We start from the raw sequence: 20623 nt of genomic DNA on the forward strand, positions 1-20623 counted from the left end.
AACCTTGTGCTATCAGAATTTGGGGAAAAAATTCTACTGAAATTCTAACAAGCTAATAGCACAAAATGGCTTAAATAAGGATTAAAATTATATAAAGATCAATAAAATGGAATACAATAAAACACCTGTATTATATATTATGGTAATAATAAACAAATCTGGAATCAAAATAAATACAATGAAGTAAAACAAGCACAGATTTAAACAAAAATATGAACTAATATTATTGTATAAAATAAGATATTAAAATTACTTTTACTTTAAAGAACTGAGTGGGTTTTTTTAACCTTACTTACCAGATGTCTCTGTATTTCCTTATTTCTGACTGTTTAATAAACAAATGTATTTTATTCTGATATAAGTGAAACTCAAATTAAAAACAAAAAAACTTTTTTTTTTTTTTTTTTTTTTATCCCAACAAATTCAACTTAATTATACTGGATTTTTTTTCCTGTATCTGTGTATATTTAAAAAACAAAACAAACAAAAAACCCTCCAAAAAACTGAGAACTACCCAAGATGCTTGGCATCTTTCCTCTGAGGAAAATAACCAGAAGTATTATTTATTTATACTTTTTTTTTTTTTTTTTTTTTTTTTTTTTTGGTGTAATGGGCTTTAATTTGCTCAAGCATAAATACTTTTGGTCTATCAAAAATCTAAAAATATCAGGTTAATGCCCAGACAACTTAACAAAGACCTCTTTGCTTTAACTACATGTGGCACAGTCGTGGTTGCTTGGTATGTGTGGCCAGTTTTAATTCAATTCAGTTTTATTTAATACAGCGCCAAATCACAACACCAGTCGCCTCAAGGCGCTTTATATTGTAAAGTAGAGCCTACAATAACTGACAGTAGATCAGCTGTGCAGTGTTGACACTTCAGTCACATTTTGAGTTTTGATTTTGAAATGTGACGTTATCGTGCCACCCCTTACTGCAACACGTAAGATTAAATTAATCTTTAAATTGTAAAAACATCTGTCTGGGTGTGTTGGGGCATTTACTGTGCTAGTGAGACGACGACGATGATGATGATGATGATGATGATGAAGAAAGGAGGAGGAGATGGTTTTGACTTGTTGATGTGCACGACTGCTGGTTCACTCTGATTGGGAGCTTCTCTTTATGTCATAATTGTGTTTTCATGCATATAAGCTTGCGTTTTCTAACCTGAGGTGGCCTCCCCTGCCTAAAGTTTTACTGATTGATTTGATCTGCAGCTGCTACTTCTTTTAGATTTACATTTAACAGTCTTATCTGCTCCTGTGGTGTGGGTGTTGGGCTAGCCGTTAGCTTCAGTAAAAACAGAAACTGAGGAGGTGGCTGATAAACATTCAGCATAGCCTGACACACTCATAAGAGAGATTTATGATGGTACCTGGTTACCTTCCCTGAAGCCAGTCGGTATAATTTGGGGAACTGAGCTCCTGTAACCCAGCCTCTCATTACTACTGTCTGTCTGTACAGCTTTGAGTGTTGACCAGGTTTGAATTTTTAACACTCAAAGGTCACAGTTTGGTATTTAACTTAAATTTAGGCTCATTATTTGTGCAAAATGTAAAGATTGTTAGTATACCCGAGGGGTTGTAAAGTCAGATAAATTAAGGTAAACTTTGAAGAAAGATCCATTTAGAAATGCCCTAAATTAAGTTGACTATAGCTTCAGAGATGCACAAACGTTTTTCAGCATCTGTTTTTGATTAAACTTTATTGTAAGCGTCCAAACAGACTGTAGAGAGACGCACGGTGACTGGCTGACTGACTCAACCCATATATTGTGTGGATTTGGCTGCAGGAAGGCCAAATAATATTACTGAACACTCTCATATCTATTAGATATTACCACATCTATTATTGAAGCTGTAGAAAATGTAAAAGGAAAAACAAGCTTGCTGAGACTAGGCATAAGACTAAGCTTTACATGTGCTACAGCTGAGTCACTGCTGACTTCTGGCTTCATACAAGGTTGGAGAGGGAAAGTTCACACAACTTCCTCTAGTTTATATTCTTCCTGTCCTGCTTGGCCAAAGTGTACTGTCACGGTCCAGAGGAGGTGCAGGAGCCTTGTTCCCTCTCAGACAATGTGAATTAAAGTAATTAAAAAAAATATTTCTGGACATTTTATCCAATGAAACAAAACCTACCCTGGCTTTAAGTAAGAATTTAACTGAAAATCCATCTTATCAGCTTTAGATACCAGACTATTTGGATATTATTTGGTTGGTTTAGAGATTACATCCCCAGCCCTATGTTTTTACTTTCATTACTGGTACAGGTTTTGGGATGTTAGCCAAAAGTTTAGAGTTTAAACCCTGAGCCGTCCTTTTGCTTGTGAGTAGGGTAAACTAGTCTTCGAGCTCGGGCCGAGGTGTTTGTCATCATGCTTTTCTCCCCTCTTAATGCTTTTCTTTCCTGTCTCATAGCACAGCTACAGCTCAGCAGTCACTGTCACAGAGACATGCTGTGCTGGGCTTTGTCACTGATATACAAGTAAAAGGTTGGATGCATTAATTTGAGTAACAAGAAAGTCAAGTCCACCATGAACGTATGGATTTCTGTCCAATTGGAAAACAATCAGGGTTTGTTGGGAGGTTGTCCCATTGTTTAGTTGTTTGATCAACTAGACAAAGCTGGGCGAGTTAATAAAAGTACCCAGTACTAAACTATATCAATTAAAGGGTTACAAGAGGTTTGATTGTTTAGCAAGGGTCAATTTCTTTTGAAGATTTCCTTTGTATGTGCTGCAGAAGAGGGTGTTGAAGGAAGTTAAGTGTTAAATAACTGGACTTGTTACTGAGAGGTGTTTTTACTGCTTTCAGTTTGAACTGCTACTTTCTAAAATAATATTAGATGCTAACAATAATACTTGGTGTAAAGCATGTGTTTTTACAACCAGTAGATTATCAAATATTTAATGTGAAAGTCAAAGGTGAAGATTTGCCTGTAGTGTTTTCTAACATAAAAAAAAATGTGTTTCATTTGCAGCCGGCTCCGTCTTTGGTCCTAAAGACTCACCAGCCAGTGTAGTCGGGGGCTTGTCTACCCCAAACCATCATGATCCGTGGAACCGTCTCCATGGTGGCCCGCCTGGATTCTCCGCCGGACCCAGCTGGGCTAAAGGAGCAGATAGGAGGGACGAGAGGGAACGAGTGAAGGAAGGCGAGAGAAGAGACATCCCTCACATCAAGGATGAAAAGGACAGGTATGAAATTAAACTGGTTTTAAGTCAGTGTAGGTTCTAAGTCATCCAGGTCATGGGAATCTTAACTGCTTGAGTTAAGGCAGCTGGACTTTGAACTACCAGCCATCTACAAGTCTTGAGATCTATTCTTACATCATTTACTTGATGGCAAGGTTGGCTCGTCGACTTCATGAAACTAAAAGTTCATTTGTCTTTAACTTAAGCCTTTAAGGCTAATTTATAAATAAAACAATACATTTTTTCTGTATTGTGTGGCATTATTTAGTGTTAATCTCGTCTCTGCAAATAGAATGCAAAAGTAATCACTCTGGGCCAGACTAAAAGCATTTTATTCCACAGTGAAGCATTACAAAGATAGGACAGCTGCTGGGCTTAACTGTGTTACCCCTGTTGGGTATAGTAGTCTGTAGGTAATGCCTTTGATGGTAAGGAGGCTGTAAGACTTGCAGTAAGATGCCTCAGGAGGATCAATGCAGTGCAAGTACAAAAAGTTATGTCCCCTTCGTTTTCAAAGCTATCCACTGGGCACGATTGGATGGTGGGTCATATGTTGGACTTCCCTGTTCCATGGTGTCCTGCTTGTTTTGCTTGGCTTTCACTCACAAACCCAAACACATGCCTATGACATGAGATACAAATGCACAATTAAGTCTTTGACGATGGCTGAAAGATTCATTCAGTCGTTTTATTTTACATGCATGAATACAGTCATGTTGGAAACCCACAAATATTCGCTTCTAACAACCAACCAAACAAGAAACAGTACAGCCGATACCTTGAGTCAAGTTACAGTTGCATATATTGACTTACCAGGAGATCCACAGAGGTTTAATACATTTCAATGCTGCCTTTATTTAAACTACTTATTAAAAAAAATATCTGTATGCTTGACCGTGAGTTGTTGCAGACCAGCCAGCAGCAGGCAGAGAAGGGAACAGAGAGGAAAAACTTTTGAGTGTGTGAATTTACTAAATTAATGAACACGTTTGAGCTTGCATTAAAACCACAGACAGACAGCTGTTTATTCTAACAGTGGTGAACACAGCGCCCTTTAACAGCTGAGGTTGTGGGAAGGGAGTCGCTCTTATTGTGTTAGACAAGTTATTTACCTCGAGAAAAGTGTAAACCGTTACCAGCAGGTGCAGGGGAGGGAAATAATTATAGATCACCTGCTGAATTTGTAAGTTTGCTCACTCATAAAGAAATAAGCAGCTTCTAATTTTTATGGTCGTTTCATTTTAGCGGAGAGAGACAGAAACTTGACCAAAACTCCAGAAAAAACACACTACATAAAAATTACAAATTGACTTGCATGTCATTGAGTGAAAAAAGTATTTGATCTCCAACTACCCAAGCAGAATACTGGCTCACATAGATTGTAATCCCAGTCAATCAATTACAGATACTCCTGCCCTCATCTTGTTATGTATAAAGCACACGTGTCCACACGTTGATTTTCTTCCATTACGCTATTTTGGTGAGAAAATAGTGCTGTCAAGAGATGTCAGGGAAAGCTTGTAGTCCTGCAAGAAGCTTGGTGGGAAGGTGGGAACTGTTGGTGCGATTATTCAGAAATGGCAGAAACATAAAATACGTTTGCAGCCCAAAACTGCACGGGAGGAGCTTGTTAATGATCTGAAAGCAGGTGGGACCAGTTAGCAAGAACACCATTGGTAACACAGTACACCATGACCCAAAAAGCACCATCCCCACAGTTGAGCACGGAGGTGGAAACATTATGCTTTGGGGCTGTTTTTTGTGCTAAGGGTATGCGACGATTTCACCTCACTTAGTGGCCAATGATTGGAGCCATGTACTGTAAATTCTTGGACGAGAACCTCCTTCCCTCAGCTAGAAGACTGAAAATGGGTTTTCCAGAATGACAATGGCCCAAAACGTACCACCAAGGCAGCCAAAGAAGAAGCACATTAAGGTCATGGAGTGGCCTAGCCAGTCTCCAGACCTCAGTCTTATAGAAAACCTGTGGAGGGAGTAGAAGCTTCAGGCAGCAGCCAAGACACCTATTGGATTCAGTTTCTGTAAAGAGCAGTGGTCCAGAATTCCTCTTGAGATGTGTGCAGACCTGGTGACAAACTACAAGAAACACCACTGTGCTTGTCAACAAGGGTTTCTTCACCAAGTACTAAGTCATATTTTGCTTGAGGATTAAATACTTATTAAACAATCTATACTTTTTGTTGAATGCGTATTTTCTGGACTTTTTTTCCAATCTTGTGTCTCCCTCCACTAGAATAAAAGAATCAAAATATTAGAGACAGTTCATTTCTTTTAAAGTGAGCAAACTTGCTGCAGTGTAACGTTCACAGAACTGGAAACTGAATTAAATTGTAATCTATGTGGAAAACTGGTGTGGCAGGTATTAAGCTCTACTGCTTCAGGCCTCCAGTTTTAATATTAAAAATACAAATATCAGGAGCTTGAATGTTGTTTAAATATCTTCCAGCTGCTTAAAAATCTAGCATCCCCTGAACTTTGTATGCTTTTTGTTTTGCAGAGACATGCTGTACGGCCCACCTGTGAGGATATCTCCAGTCGGTCCTTCCTATAAGCCCCGCAGCAGCACCCCAGTCTCACACATCAATGGCCACAGCAGCACCCTGGGGGGGACCATTGGACCTATTGAGGACCTGACACGCAGCTTAAACAGAGACAGAGACCGCGATAGAGACAGAGATGTGGAGAAGAGGCCAGTGCTGTCTACGTCTTCAAGGGGGCCTCCTCTTGGATCTTCTTCTTTAGTAGCAGACAGGGACAGGCCGCGGTCTTCCTCATCTTCTGTGCTCACTCCTCCCCCACCTTCTAACCGCTCTGCCCAATCTCCCTTGGACCTGTACCCCCGCTCAGTGGCTTCCACACCGCACAACTCCCACAACGAGTCCTCGCACTCCCAAAGAGACGGTAGCCTTCCCTCTTCCTCCACTGCTTCCTCTTCTGTTTCTTCATTGTCTCAGACCAAGAAGCCTGATCGGACCTCGACGCCCCAGTCCAAACCTTCCATGCAAATTCAAGTGAAACAGGAGCGGAAGGAGGAGCCGGAGCACATCCCCATCTCCCACCATCCCCTAGCACCCAGCCACAGCTTTGACCGCCCCAACAGCCATCCTCACCACCCCAGTTCTGGCACCCCTTCTTCCTCTTTATCTCTGACTCCTACTCCAGGTGTCCCTCTCCCACCACCTACTCCAAACCCACCTTCGCACCAGCAGATGTCCCTGCTGGAACGCACAAGAACCATTGAAGCATATCTGGGGGGCGCAGTGGGTCCTGGAGGGTTGGTAGTCGGTCCTGGTGGTGAACGTTTTCCCCACGGTCCACCTCAAGGACCATCACAGGGCGCACATAGCTTCCCTTGGGACCCGTGGAGGGAGCAGCAACATCAGCATCGTAGGGAGGCTTTAGCATTTCGGTCAGACCATCACCTAGCCCTGCGACCTGAACATCACCTGGCTCAGCTGTTCCGGCATCAGCGCCTTTTTGAGGCAGAAAGGGCCGCTGTAGCCGCAGCAGTGGTGCCCCACCCACAGCCTTCTACCTCTAATGCCTCCTCCTCTGCTGTTCGCCCCGACTTCAGCCTCATGGCGCATCCCTTTGATCGCCATCCTCAGCTCGGACCCCCAGGAGGTGGGCTGATGGATGAGGAGCAGCGGATCCAGATCTTTAGGGAAGACTATCGTAATTTAATGCACCTGCACCTCCCTCCTGGCTCTCACCTGTCCAGCCCCTCTCACGCTGCTACTGCCCCTCACCTGGATCAGCTTCACCCTCTCGCCCACTCTCTCCCTCCGGGAGCTTCTGGTGCTCACCAGCACCACCCGGGCTTCTACTCCCGCCTCACCCCGCTCATCCCACCCCACATGGCCAACGGTATCCTGGCAAAGACCACGGCGGGCTTGGTGGGACCTCTTCAGGTGGGGGCGCCGCCTCCGCTCATTCCGTCCGTCACCAATCGGTCGGCCACACCCCCCCGCAGCTCTAGACTCGCAGGTCCAGGTGAGCTGGCACTGTACAGCGCCCACAAAGACGCAGAATCCAGATAGTACAGGGACAACACTGGAGGAGATTAAGGGAAATGTCAGGATCACTGTGCTGCTCTCAACCTGCCCCTTTTCCTCTTGCAGACTACTAAACCCCGACCTTCCAATTACACAACCAAACCACCCCCGCACCCCTCCAAACAATGTTTAAAAACAAAAAAGGAAGGAGGTGATGGCAGGAAGGGGAAAAAGCAAGGCATGGAATAAGCCCAATGGTTCTATCATTGCAATTTAAAGGTACATGGTTTCTGTGCATCCTTGGTGTATTTTTATTTTATACTGAAAGTTTTCAGAAGAGGCAGAGGACAGCTTTTTCATTTGTCAGGTGAATTATTTTCCATACTTTTTTTTTTTTTCTTAAGCAAGCCTTTTCCACGTGGATTTGGAAACGACTTCCAGAGGGGATAAATGCCCAGGGGTTTGTTTGTCCACGGCTTGGTTAATTTATGGGATACTTCAAAGCCCTCCGCTACATGTATCAACCCTGCTTTTAGGTGTTGTGGGTGAGGGTTTATTTTGGAAATACAGTGGTAAAGTGGTCCTCTCTTCTGTTTTTGTTGGTGTGTCACTGTGCAAAGACAGATTACCGATGAGACCATTTCACGAAGATCATTCAGCATCGTACCTCAGTTTCCTGCTTTACCCCCCAAAATCCAACTTCAGACCCCTCAGCTTCAATTTTGACATTGTTTTGAAAAAACTTTTTGTTTTTCTTTGTTGGTTTTCAAAGGATGAATGGCGAAATGAACTGTGCTACACTGTGAACACAGTGTCTTTAGAGCTTCCTGTAAGTGTTTCCCAGTCTCCTCTTGAATATACGAGCAGGACCAGATTATAGTAGTCTAGAGAAATTGCCTTTGTAATTATTATTCTTAACATTAATTATCTTCTATAATAATAAATATATTCACTGTTATGTTATTTGTCATTGTTTTGGGTATCAACCAGTACTCTGTCCCCGGGTAGTAATGTTTCAAATCATCCAGAAAGGCCTGCTTCACAAAAAATTCTTCAGTGCTTGTGAACATTAAAGCCGCATCCATCGCAACCTCTGGCCTCTTCAAGAATCTCATCTGTGACTATAATGCTAAGAGAGAGAGAGGTTTGCCTGTGCGTCTCACTGGTTGTGTGTGTTATATCCATTTGGGAGTATGGGAGCCTTGTACATTGAACTGTCGAGTTGTTTCTTCAACAAAAGTAAGTTATATACACGGATAAGTGGGACGTGTGCTGAAGAACTGAAAAGGAAAAAAAACATATAAGGACTGTCAAAAGACAACTAGCAGTGGGTATCCTGAGAGGGAAAAGACTGGGTCGATTATTTTAATATGACCGTTTTATACCTTTCGAACCCCTCCCCTAGAGACCACAAAGAATAATTATTAAATGAATTGTTGTTTACACTGTTGTGTGCGTCTTTTGTCCTGAATCTTTAAATACACCTGCTCTACACTTCGTTAGGTAGGAACCACCTCGCCCCCTTTTACCTTCAGAACTGCTTCTTTGTGGCAGAGGTTAATCAAGATAACTATCCCCCTCACCATTACACCCCCACCAGCAGGTGAACAGCGAGACAGCACTGCTCCGTGCTTTTGTTTTTATGCCAAATTCTGATCCTACCACCTGAATGTTGCAGCAGGAGTTGAGATATTTTTCTGTTGTCAGATTTTGGTGAGCCTAAATGTACTGTAACCTGTTTCCTGTTGATGTTACCGTTGCCTTTCTATCAGTTTGAAGCAGTCTGCTGTCAATAAGGCATTTTGACCCAGAGAACTGCTGCTCAGTGCAGCTCTTTATGGTTTACAGTGAATGGTCTAAAGGGATGGTTGTGTGGGGGGAAAACTTCAAGGAGATCACCGGTTTCTGAAATGCTCAGACCAGTCCATCACCACAGTCAAATAATCCTTCATTCTGATGGTTGGTTTGAACTTCAGCAGGCTGTCTCCACAATATCTACATGCCCAAATGCATCGAGCTGCTGCCATGTGATTGGTTGATTAGATATTTGCATTATCGAGCAGTCGGGACAGGTGTATGTAACAAAAAAAAGAAAAAAAAATAGCCAGTGATTGTTATTTAAAAGGATACAGGCTACATACTTTTTTCAATAGGAAAATATAATTAGTGACTTACAGTAATCACATTTAAAATATGACTATATAAAAAAATAACCACTGTTCATCTTTATATACTTTTTGTCAAAACCACAGGGAGCCACTGGAGATGGTCCAGGTTCACACCCCCCGAACTAAACAATTCATTATTAATGGAGCAATCGTGGAAACAATCAGCATATTATCTTAATCTCTCTGAACCTCAGTTGGAGTGGCGAGCATGGACATATGTGCAAAAACGTTTAGTCCTGAATCCCTTGAGCTATGAATTTAAAGGCCCAGAAATGAAGTCATGGAGGAAAATTAAGAATTTCAGACAGAGGACAGATTTGTTTATTTTCACTACTTAAAAGTGTAGCTGGACCTTAGGAAAAAATTAAATTAAAAGGTTTTGATATTTATAATCAAAACAGGCTCTTTTTAATTTAGGTTATTTGCAGAAACACTGGTACCCATCAGTGACCAGTGTAGCATTACCGTATATACTTCAAATCAGGCTTAATAGACTTTTTTTTTCTCCTTTGCTTCACAATTCTGTTGTACATTTGCAATGATAGTTTTTTGTATTTTTGTTCTATAATTTTACATATGTAACAAAAAATATAGTGTTATTGTAATTAAAATGCAAATAGTCATAAATGCTCCTCTCTGAAACACGTGGATGTAACAATAGTATTTATTTACACCTGTTGATAATATTCAAAGGATAATCTGTCCTTAAAAGGCTGTGCTATTGTTATTATAAGTATTACATTGGTTTTGTGGCTCCATCAGATTTCTTTTGTTTAAAAATGGCTCACTGTTGTTCCAACTCAAATTTGGCAAATAATAGGGCAGCATTCTTTAAACCAAAGAAAACCACCTAATATTTACATAAAGCTTTTAATAGTAACATTGAATAATTTTAGTCCATTCAACAAGTTTCAGGTACATCAAATATAACATGTTATGCATAACATCACTTACAATCATACAGATAATCATTTAAACTTAGAGTGCATTAAAAATATGTGTATTAAAAATAGCTGCGATTATATTTTATAAATAATCCAACATTTAAATCACCAGGAAAATGGCGAAATAGCGTTTACTTAGTGTAAACAAACCCCGACAGGGAAATTAAAATAGTTTTGCTGTCACGTTGATATAATTTTCTTTAATATAATGAATAATCCCGAAAAAAAAAAACGATTCAACATGCACTATTTCTTCCAAGCGCACCGCAGTAAATCAATTAAATTAACTCGTCTTTATATTAATCGCTCACCAACGCCGGTAAATAAACTATCACAAATGTCAGCATTTCAAGTGGCGCGCTTGACGACTTCTCGCGAGATTTTCGTGCGTTCTGTACTTTGTCAGCAGCGGTCCTCCACCATTTCGCTGCGTAAAGTCTCCTCCCCGCGACCGCTACATTCTGCGCCGAAACCCAGTCTCTCCCGGTCCGTAATTTAACTTCTTCCCACAGACCTAGGGGTACCTCGTTGGGTACCGGGAGACAGTTCGGATTACTGGCATTACGGATTGAGTGCGATTTTTCGCGGATGACGACTCCTTCAACGAGAATTTAGTAAAAGAAAATTGGTCGGAAATTTCAGGTAGGTGGGAACTTAAGATGGCGGCCTTGAGAGGGAGGGGGGCGAAGGAGGAAGTAAAGGGGGATTCAAGGGGGGTTTTAGACAACTGGAAGGCCACAATCAGACTGCGTTTCATTTGTTCACGCTGCTTCTGCGGCGTGCGATGAAATATGTACCTACCTACAACACTGACCTAAACCAAGATGACAAAACAGTAGACAGTGACATGGGATATCTTCGGATGTTAACTACTCTAAAAGAAAAAAGGAGTGATAAACCGTCACTTCCGTGCGGTCGTTTCTAAAGTGCGGTCCGTGGGGACGTAGTTAGCCCCCTTGAGTCCCCCGTGTAATCGTTGCAAAATTTATATGGAACTTTCTAACACTGTTTTTTTTAGACATTTCGTATATTTAACTAAAAAGTAATCACTATCTATTTTTAAAACTGAATAATTTAAACCCATTTATTTTCGCAAAAGAGGATTTGACCCCACGCAATGACGTCACGAGTGATTGTCTCCCCCCCCTCCCTCTGTAGTGCATGCAGAAGCGGCTTTTAATGCGACTTTTCGGATGTTTTGGGGGTATTTTTGGGTCCTCAGCGTACAGTAACGCATTAAAATGTATCGGCATAAACTGGCTTCTTTGAAGCCTGAGCATTACATAACTGCGGGTGGGATGAGGGGCGCCTGCGCGTCAAATGAACGCACCCTACTAACTAACTCTTCTAGCTGGCTAGTTAGCAGCAGGCTTCCTCCATTTAACTGTTATTGCTGGAGCTAACGTTAGCTAGTTAGCCAGCCAGAGAGCTAACCGGCAACGTTAGGCGTTAACCTTTGAATTGTGTTTTATGAAGCTTCTTGAGCTGCAGTTCTCATATGGGTACGGCTCATGTTTCAAGGTATCACCGCTGCCACATCACTAGTGAATACACATAATTTCTTGGTCGTCTTGAACCCCATGTGGCGACAGGTACTCACAATTTAAAAGGAAAAAAAAAGAAAAAATAGTCACGAGAGCACGGATTGAATGACTGACCGGAGGCCCGCGCGCTTGGTCGCCGGCTTTTAGCGCGAGAGAGCGCGTGCTGCAGAAATCCTAACATCTTCCTGTGGGCGACTGCAGCAAATGCAACCAGGAGCTGGCTGTTTTTTTTTTTTTTTATTACCGCTGCACACACACCACAGTCCTAGCAGGAGTTTGCTAGCCTAGCTGTCCGCTCCTTACGTGACATGTTACTCATCATCCCACACATTCATATATCTCTGTTTACCAACTGAAGCTTCTGCCACAGCTCATTTTTTTTTATAGCTGTTGGAGTTGTAAGACCAGTCAGTTTCAGCAGTAGAGTTCCTAATAGTGAGTTTAAACTGCTTTTTTGATTTTAAAAATAAAGTTACCACCCGATTTCTGTTCCTCACTTCCTCAGAATATGTGGAGGGGACCCTAATTTCAGCATCCTGGAAGTAGAAAGCACTGAAGATCTGTGTCTTACACGACAGACAGGTGAGAGGCTCCTGCTTTGCACACACATCGCTTCAGAAGTGGCTGTAATATGTGTAGTAATTATTTGTGACTTGCTAGTGCAGTCAGCAGTGTTTAGACATTTAAATAGACTTCTTTATGTTATTATTTTGTTAGCAAAAACTTATTGTACTTAGTCCCCATGAAAAGAAACTCATCAAACAAAATATAGTGCACAGTCTGGTTTTTATTTTGATATATTTAGTCTAAAAAGTAAACACGGATGAGCTGTGCAGCTAATGTTTTTGCATTAAAATTTACCTTGCTTCTTTTAGATGGAATCTAAGGTACTATGTTATTTAGCTGGTATAAATGCTATTTAGTCTGTGGAGCATCCAGAGATCCCCGTTTTTATTTGTTTATTTTGGTTTCAGGTGTTTTATTTTCCCTTTCTTGTGTATGTATGTTAATGACCTTTTTAAAGATATACATACAATTGTGGAAATTTTTTTCCTGAGATTTTTACAAATGTGCATTGCAATTATATTGTTGTTGTTATTATATTTAGACTTAAAAGAAAAAACATGGGGGATGAAAATGTCCTGTTTAAAGAGGGACATGTGGTCGCACTTTCATTTTTACCTGTTAAGTGAGTTATACCAGAGGTGTTCATGAGCCACGTTTGGCCCATTAGCCCAGTTTGACTAGTAAAACCAGTGCTACTAAAGAACATTCACCTGGACATCCCTGGATTCAAAATGAGCCAGACACGGAGTGTTCAGATCTTGTTTTCATTTTTTCTTTTTTCTTTTTTTTTTTTGTCTCCTTACATCATGTGTTTGTTAAAATTGATAAATCATAGTGACAATATAAGATAAAGTTCTGCTTTACTTATCTCAAAAGTGGGGAAATCCCTTTATTGCTGCAAATACAAGCTATAAGCACATAAGATAAGTACAGTGCTATATAGTTCAATAAAATACATCACAGTAAAACAACTACATTAGTAAATACAAGAACTGAAGTAAAATCAAAATTTAAGTGAGTATAAACTTAAATAAAACGATTAAAGTACACTTATAGAGAGAGATGTATACTTCTGTGTAAAGCTAGTACCATCATACCACAAAAAATGAGTTTTATCGAAAAATTTGAGTAATTTATGACTTCACTGCAACTCTCACTCTTTACAAAATATCCAGTAGCCGATTGGACCAGTTCATGCCTGACACCCCTGTTAACAGCCTGTGTCTCTTCCCTTGCAGGTGCAGTGTGTAGCCGGGGCAGCACCGAGGAAGGACGCTCTGGGGAGGAGGCGGCGCGGCAGCACGCCTCTCCGGCTGTGGATGTGCTGGGTGGCAACCCCCAGGCTGCACAAAATGTGGCTGGGGAGTCCCCTCGGCATGACCCGCAGCCGGTCGCAGCTGCCCCGCACCCAGTCCCTCCGCTCACCGATCCGTCCACTGTGCCCCTGCTGGAGAGCAACACCCCAACATTCGCCAGCACGGAGAACGCCCCTCCGACCACCTTGCCTGAGACTCTACCAATCAGTGGTAATATCATCTCAGAAGAGAGTGCCGTCGGAGTTGCAAGATCTTTGCCAGCGTCCCTCACTGAGGACTGCAGTTCCTCTGCTGAGATGCAAAGGCTTCCAGCTTCCCTTTGTCCTCCTGTCCCCTTACAGATTGACAAAACAGTGCAAGAGCTGCAATACGGGTCACAAACTGATAAAGAGAAAAGCCACTCAAACAGTCAGACAAACCAGCTTCCTAGAGAAGGTGCTGGACTTGTGGTTATTACGGGAACAAAGGAAAAACGGTCCATCACCTTGGAATATAAACCAGAGACTGGAACAAATATGGAACTTGGTGGAAAAGAGCACACAGGTGGGAATATTCTCCCACAACAACCCAAATCTCAGATCTGTTTCACAGCCTCATCTCTCTCTGTCCAAGACGCTACGGAGGGTGGGGCTGTGGAGCAGTCCGACAGGACTCCATCTGTCCAAACAAATCAAAGCAGCCATATACCTCCGTCAGGTGCTGCAGAGCAAGCAGGGAGTCTCCAGGACTCGGCATCGCCTGCACTCCTTCTGTCCTCAGCCGAAAATAGAGAGATTAAACAAACTAACCTGTCAAAAACTCAACCCAAAACTATCAAGGGGATCTCAGCTAATGCTAGAGACGTGCAGAAAACGGCTTTTTCGGAGTCAGTTGAACACATTGAAACGCAGCCTCATTCAGCTGAAATACTCGAAGCCGCAAAGGCAAGAGAGCTGCTCCCTGGAATATACACTTCGACTGGAAAAGGAAGCTCGGCGTCCAGCTGCGGTCCCCTTGAAGGAGCGCAGGTGGAGAGTAGCACGAGCAAAGAGCAAGCTGACTCGTCAGGCCCCACAGTGCTGCAAGAGATTTCCTCAAAACCTTCCACCGGACCTGCTCTGTTTGACACAGGCCTAGTTGTCTCACTTCAGGCGGGGGAGGTTATAAAAGCTGAAACATCTCACACCTCTGACCAAGTCGCCTCAACAGAGCTCATCGCGGAGATTGTGCATTCTGCCGACACTCAGGAAATTGTGGTTGTCGGGGAGGAGGCTCATATCACCGGGGCCTGGCCCACCGTGCACCTGAATCAGAGTTACCTTCTGCAGCGAGAGGATGGCAGCGTCTGCGAAGCCGCCATCGTCAATGAGCTGACTTCGGAGATCTCCGCTGGGGAGCCGAAGCTGTACACAGGAAGCGTTCAGACGCAGATGGAGCTGGGCTCTCAACCTGTGGAAGTGTACGAGTTTTGCAGTCTGGTGGAGGAGGTCGCAGAGGAGACGGTCTGTGCCAGCAGTGCTGCACAGATGCCTCATTCTCCTGGATATGAGGTGAACTTATTCAACGCTTTACTAGAAAACTCTGAGGACCTCGAAGCATCTATCCACACAGTTGGTGAAAACAACACCATCATAATCTCCCAGCAGCCCTTGCGTTCAACAAGTGATATAAATCAGGCTTGCTCTAGCAGTAATTTAGCCATACGAAACACAAGCATGGCCGGAGTTGAACAGCATTTGGTGTTAGATGCTAACCAAGCTGTTGAAGTGGCACACTCAAGTGCGGTTTGTTTAGTTGAAGTAGCGGCCGTTACTGCTGACTCATTCACTGTTGAACAGGCAGACACCAGCGCGCAAATCGGGACACAGGTCGGTGCTGACCAGACGGAGGTGAGCGGTACTGCTGTGCTTCAGACTGTTGGCCCAAAACAGGAAGCAGAAGTAACAGTTGCTTCGTTATCTCTCTTATCCCCAGTGGTTACTATTACCAGTGGAAACTTGGGGATGCAGGCCCCTGTTGCTGTTACACTTTCTCATATAGGAAACCAACCCTCCCTAAATCAGACCCCAGGAGTCACTGTTGTAAGTGTCACAAAGCCTGAGGTCTGTGTTTCTGCTTGTGACGGGACCAAAGATTCCCCCGCTGTCACCACAACGGCATCAGTGACTGTTCAGAATGTCGCTATGCCCTCAGTAAGCAAGCCAGTGGCTTTGCGTGCCGCTCCTGGGGCTATAAATCCAACGCTGCTCCTTCTCAAACCGGGAGAAACTCCTCTCCTGAAACACCCACCCTCCTTTTCATTGTCTAAGCAACAGAATGCAGACGGCAAGCTGGCCAATGCCCACGGCTCCTGCTCCTGGTCTGGCACGGTGTCTGAGGAGTGCCTTCCCCAAACAGTCTCCGCTCTTAGCAGCTGCAGCGATCAGACGCAGCGGGCTGTCAATGAATTGTCAGTGGTAGCAGCAGCAGGAGCTTCTGTCAAGCTAGAAAGTGGTAATATTTCTCTTGAACCCGACCCGGCTACACCTGCCACCCCCTTAACGACTACTACAAGCAAACCTGAGGCCTTAACCGTTAGCAGAACTTTATCCCAAGATGTTTCCACAGCAGCCGCTACGCTGCACAGTTCGAACATGCTCACAGCTTCAGTCTCAGCATCCACCAGCCCCGGCGACTTCCCCAGCCAACCCGATTCCATCTACGGGGAGGAAGATGGCGAGGACATTGAGCATGACGACCCTGCGGGAGAAACTGAGGTCCAGGAGAGCAACTCGGGACAGGTTAGCAGCCCAGAAGAAGGCAGTGACGACGAAGCCGACGGCGAAAAAAGCGAGATGACCACCCCCAGCTCGCCACACAAGGTATTTGATCCATTAAAAAAAAAAAAAAAAGGAAACCAAAGAAACCATAGCTTAGACATAGCATTAAGACTCATAGTCATGAGTTATTGCTTGAATGCCAAGGTATAAGAGGCGTCCACAAAACACGAGCACAACTGAAGCAAAACAGCTGATAAATGCTAAATCTGCATCCGGACATCTTGTCGCTGTGAATAAGATGAGATGAACTGTTTATTGGATCTTTTTTGTTCTTTTTATCCGAGTGAGGAGCTTAGGAGTTTCAGAGAGGTTTGCTTCCTAACTGGGTATGACAGAATATATATATATATATTTTTTAGTGATGTGCAACACTGTTACTGTTGCTGAAATCATTTTTCTGAGCTGTAATTCAGTCCTGAAGAGATGCGTTAATATTTTATCTTGGCTAAGAACAAAAAGCAGTTTTAGTTATCAAATGGTAATCAGATACGCTGGCATGCTTTTTATTTTATTTTAAAAGGACGTCACTCCGCATGTAGTCCATCTTTAATGCAACACGTGTGTGCGCGGTGTTCTTGTATACAGTGATTCATTTCTTTTAAGTTGGCCGCATGCTAAGCCATGTGTGTTTTCCAGCATGGACAGAGCAGGACAGACAGACAAGCACTGTTTCTTAAGGTAAGTGCTGGTTGTCAGACACCCAGACAGGCTCATTTTAACAGGGCATTCATGAGCATATCCCAGGCAGGAGAATTTTAACTCAAGCAGGCATTTCTTTGACTTCAGCTCTTTTATGATTGCATGAGAAGACGGCTGCCACAGACTCGCTCGTGGCCAGTTTGACACGCTTCCTAAACACTTAAATGCTCTAATCCATTTCATGCATGATGCTTTTGTCTTAGTGAAGCTTAGGCTTTCACCTTAGTTTGTTTCATTTTCTAAAAATTAAAAAAAAAAAAAAATCCTCTTCATCCTTGTCCCCTTCACTCTCAGGTACGCCAGTGGATTGCAGACAGGGTCACTGGGAATTCTTCTCCTGGATCACCCTCAACCTTCTCCTACCCCGGATCCTCAACCACACCTGACTGGTCCACACCACGGCGGGAGAGGTCCTCGCCTCTCCGGGGTCCCCACGGAAAGTTTGTTTCACCTTCCTCTTTCGGTGCCTACAGTTCGTCGTCTTCGCCGCCAGACCAGGGCTCCTCTCAGCGGTCCCGCAGTGAGCGTCACACCGACATGGCAGAGCTGGCTAAACATGTGAGTGAGCATCATTCAGGATGTTCAGCATTTCGTCCACACGTCCGCGGGACAGTCAACCAGTCTGTCTCTCCGTCTGTGTTTTTTAGCAGTCTTTCTGCTTGTCTAGATACAGTTTTATCTAATTATATCTATCGATCTATTATCAATCTCTCTGACTGCTTGTCCTTCTGTTTACCTCTTTCATCTATCTTCAAATTTCCCAATTCAGTTTTTGTTTTTTTGTTTTTCAAACCGGGCTCTGATATTTTTATATAAAATATTTCATCTTTGTAACCGTCCTGCATATGAAAGGTTTTTTTTTTTTTGTTTATCATGCTTTACAGTTTTATTTCTTCCACGTAATCCAAGTAAAATCTTAACTTTTATTTTGCTGTAGGTTGTTTCTTGTCCCTCAGTAAGTGGTGCCAGGCAGAAATCTTATGAATTGTGTATGAATCGCTGCTTCTCAGCCTCTCACTAAATCCTCAAATTGACGAAAGCAGTTGCACATCCGAAGATTATTTGCCTCATGTCCGATGCCTTTTAACAGGCTGCTCCAGGAGTCTGAAATGTAAATAATCAAAACAAATCACTTTGAATGGCACAGCATGCATTTTTTTAACCTTCTGGATTCTTAAAGGAGAGAAAATTGGACCTTTTTTACTAAAAAGACATTTCAGTTTTGTGAATAGACGCAGCTTTTGATCCATTTCCCTATTTAGCTGTCGGGCAGTTAAGTAGTTAATTGTTAGTTTATGTCTGCTTTGAGTAATTTAAGAAAAGCTCAGGAGAAATGCAGCACTTTTTAAAAACTCCCCTGACATCCTTTTGACTTTGATGGTATACTTTACATGATTATGCTGGAGCGCTCTGCTGAACAACCTTTAAAAACTGTTGTGTTCAAGTGTTAAATATAAAGAGCTCTGTCCTTTGTACTGTTTACTTGCGTTACTTTTTGGGAACATCACGGTTTTTAAGAAGAAACGTCTCAATCAGCTCCTCCTCTTTTGTGAAGCAAGTGAAGCTCTGCTGATGAAGGTCACTATATGACAAACAGGACAAGGCAACAAAGTGTGTGGATTTGAAAGCAGGAGAAGAAAGATGGAACATCTTGCAGCCTTGTGACTGTGTGAGACAAAGTGTGAGGTGTGTGGAACAGCTTCTCTGCTGCAGTTTGAGTGCTAGGGAGGGATATTGTTATCGAAAATGTTGCACAGGTGCAGCTCTTTTGAAATTAAACAAATATTTTCTCCGACCGATGAGAGCCGTTCACCAGAGTGCCACTATTTTTTTTTTTTTTTTTTGTTACTGAGACAGATAATTATGAAGTAATGAATCCAGAGTGTACCTAAATGAGAGGTGCAAGGAGAACCTTTATTTTTTTAAATGCCAACCCGGAGGCTGGCACCACCATGGTTCCCTCTACACACACCAAGTGGGATTTCTTTTCTGTTTTTGTTTCAAGGTTGTTTTGGTGTTATTGCATAAAACTTTGTTAAAAAAATGTTTTGGTCAATTTGTGAAGATAATCTTCACAAATTGATGCCATTAAGTGAAATCCTATGAGATAAAAGCCACAAACAAACTGCCTTTTGTTCAGCTCTCTTTCCATATAATCTTTCTATTTTCCTTATAATGCCAATATATGGCACTAGTATCTAAAAAGACCTGAAAATGGGGTTCTCAAAGCTTTGATAGACCCATTTCTATCAAGTGAGCCTACATCAAAAGTGGGGACCGCCTCTAAGAGTCGGAAGAACTAGGAAAAGGTTCCTCCAGTTTGAAAGCACCTTTGACGATGCAGTGTAGCAGGAGATCAGTATTTGGCATTTCTGAATCAGCTAACCCCCACCTTACTGTTTCAGAGCCAGGAGTTTACTGACTTTTTGTTCTTCACTTTGTGCTGCAGGAAGCTGACATCGAGCATCGAACACAGGCACTGAAGCGAGAGGGCTTCTGGTCAATGAAGCGACTCACCCGCCTGACGGAGCCACCGCGGCCAAAGGTTCACTGGGATTACCTGTGTGAGGAGATGCAGTGGCTCTCGGCTGACTTTGCTCAAGAGAGGCGGTGGAAGAGAGGCGTGGCCAGAAAGGTAGGACGTGCAAATCATCACAGAGGTTTGCTTGAAGTTTCACACATTCATGATGCTAAGAACAGGGGTGAAAAGTGCGCTCCTGTATTTTTGATGGTGGATGTTGTATATGTTCTAAATGTGTTCTGTTGATTTGTTGTTAGGTGGTGCGGATGGTGATGCGGCACCATGAGGAGCTGAGGCAAAAGGAAGAAAAAGCAAAGCGGGACGAGCATGCTAAAATCAGACGAGTCGCCTCTTCTATCGCAAAGGAAGTCCGGGCTTTTTGGAGCAGTGTAGAGAAGGTACAGATGATTCCCTGAAACCAAGCAAACAGAACATTCTGCTTCTCTGTTCAGCGCCTGTGTTTGTTCGGGTTTATGACAGAAATAACATCCACTTTTCACATGAAGTGCAGTCCTGCTTCCAAAAACGTGGCAGTGTAATGTTCAAGGCTGTAGCTGAATAAAAACTAAAACGAGGTGGGGATCAGGAGGCTTTGGCGCACAGATTCTGAAACTGCAGGTTTCGTCACTCTCCTACCAAAATTCACTGAACCAGCAGCAAAAGACCAAAACTACACTTTTGAAAAACATCGTAATGAATAAATTCCCTCTTAGTTTTGCTGTTTTGCTTCCACCACGATAAAATTGCACCTCTTGCACAGCTCTATCTCTCAGCGTGCTTTGACGCCAATTTACCATCAAACACCTCTATTTTCGGTATTTTTTTGTTTGCCTGCTACACACCCAGCTACC

General features: G+C 42.9%; 2 protein-coding genes across 3 annotated transcripts in view; both read left to right on the top strand.

The window, feature by feature from the left end:
- The window catches only part of fbrs (fibrosin), a 31994-nt gene extending 23373 nt beyond the window's left edge, over window positions 1–8621 (top strand). Inside the window, exons 17-18 of the mRNA XM_085361606.1 lie at window positions 2986–3202; window positions 5718–8621. Of these exons, the coding sequence (XP_085217732.1) occupies window positions 2986–3202; window positions 5718–7260 (1760 nt within the window). The 3' untranslated portion in view covers window positions 7261–8621. The remainder of the gene's footprint in view (window positions 1–2985; window positions 3203–5717) is intronic.
- A 3757-nt stretch (window positions 8622–12378) lies between these two features.
- The window catches only part of srcap (Snf2-related CREBBP activator protein), a 40200-nt gene continuing 31955 nt past the window's right edge, over window positions 12379–20623 (top strand). Inside the window, exons 1-6 of one of the 2 annotated variants that reach the window (XM_085361607.1) lie at window positions 12379–12453; window positions 13677–16594; window positions 17189–17230; window positions 17546–17809; window positions 19701–19886; window positions 20030–20170. In XM_085361607.1, the coding sequence (XP_085217733.1) occupies window positions 14051–16594; window positions 17189–17230; window positions 17546–17809; window positions 19701–19886; window positions 20030–20170 (3177 nt within the window). In that variant the 5' untranslated portion in view covers window positions 12379–12453; window positions 13677–14050. Of the gene's footprint in view, window positions 12454–13676; window positions 16595–17188; window positions 17231–17545; window positions 17810–19700; window positions 19887–20029; window positions 20171–20623 lie in introns of those variants that run through there. The other variant, XM_085361608.1, reaches the window with a different exon arrangement.

This window comes from Diplotaxodon limnothrissa, linkage group LG8 (genome assembly GCF_057381915.1).
Source record: "Diplotaxodon limnothrissa isolate DT_005_m linkage group LG8, D_limnothrissa_male_GT1.1, whole genome shotgun sequence".
NCBI classification, from domain to species: Eukaryota; Metazoa; Chordata; class Actinopteri; order Cichliformes; family Cichlidae; genus Diplotaxodon; species Diplotaxodon limnothrissa.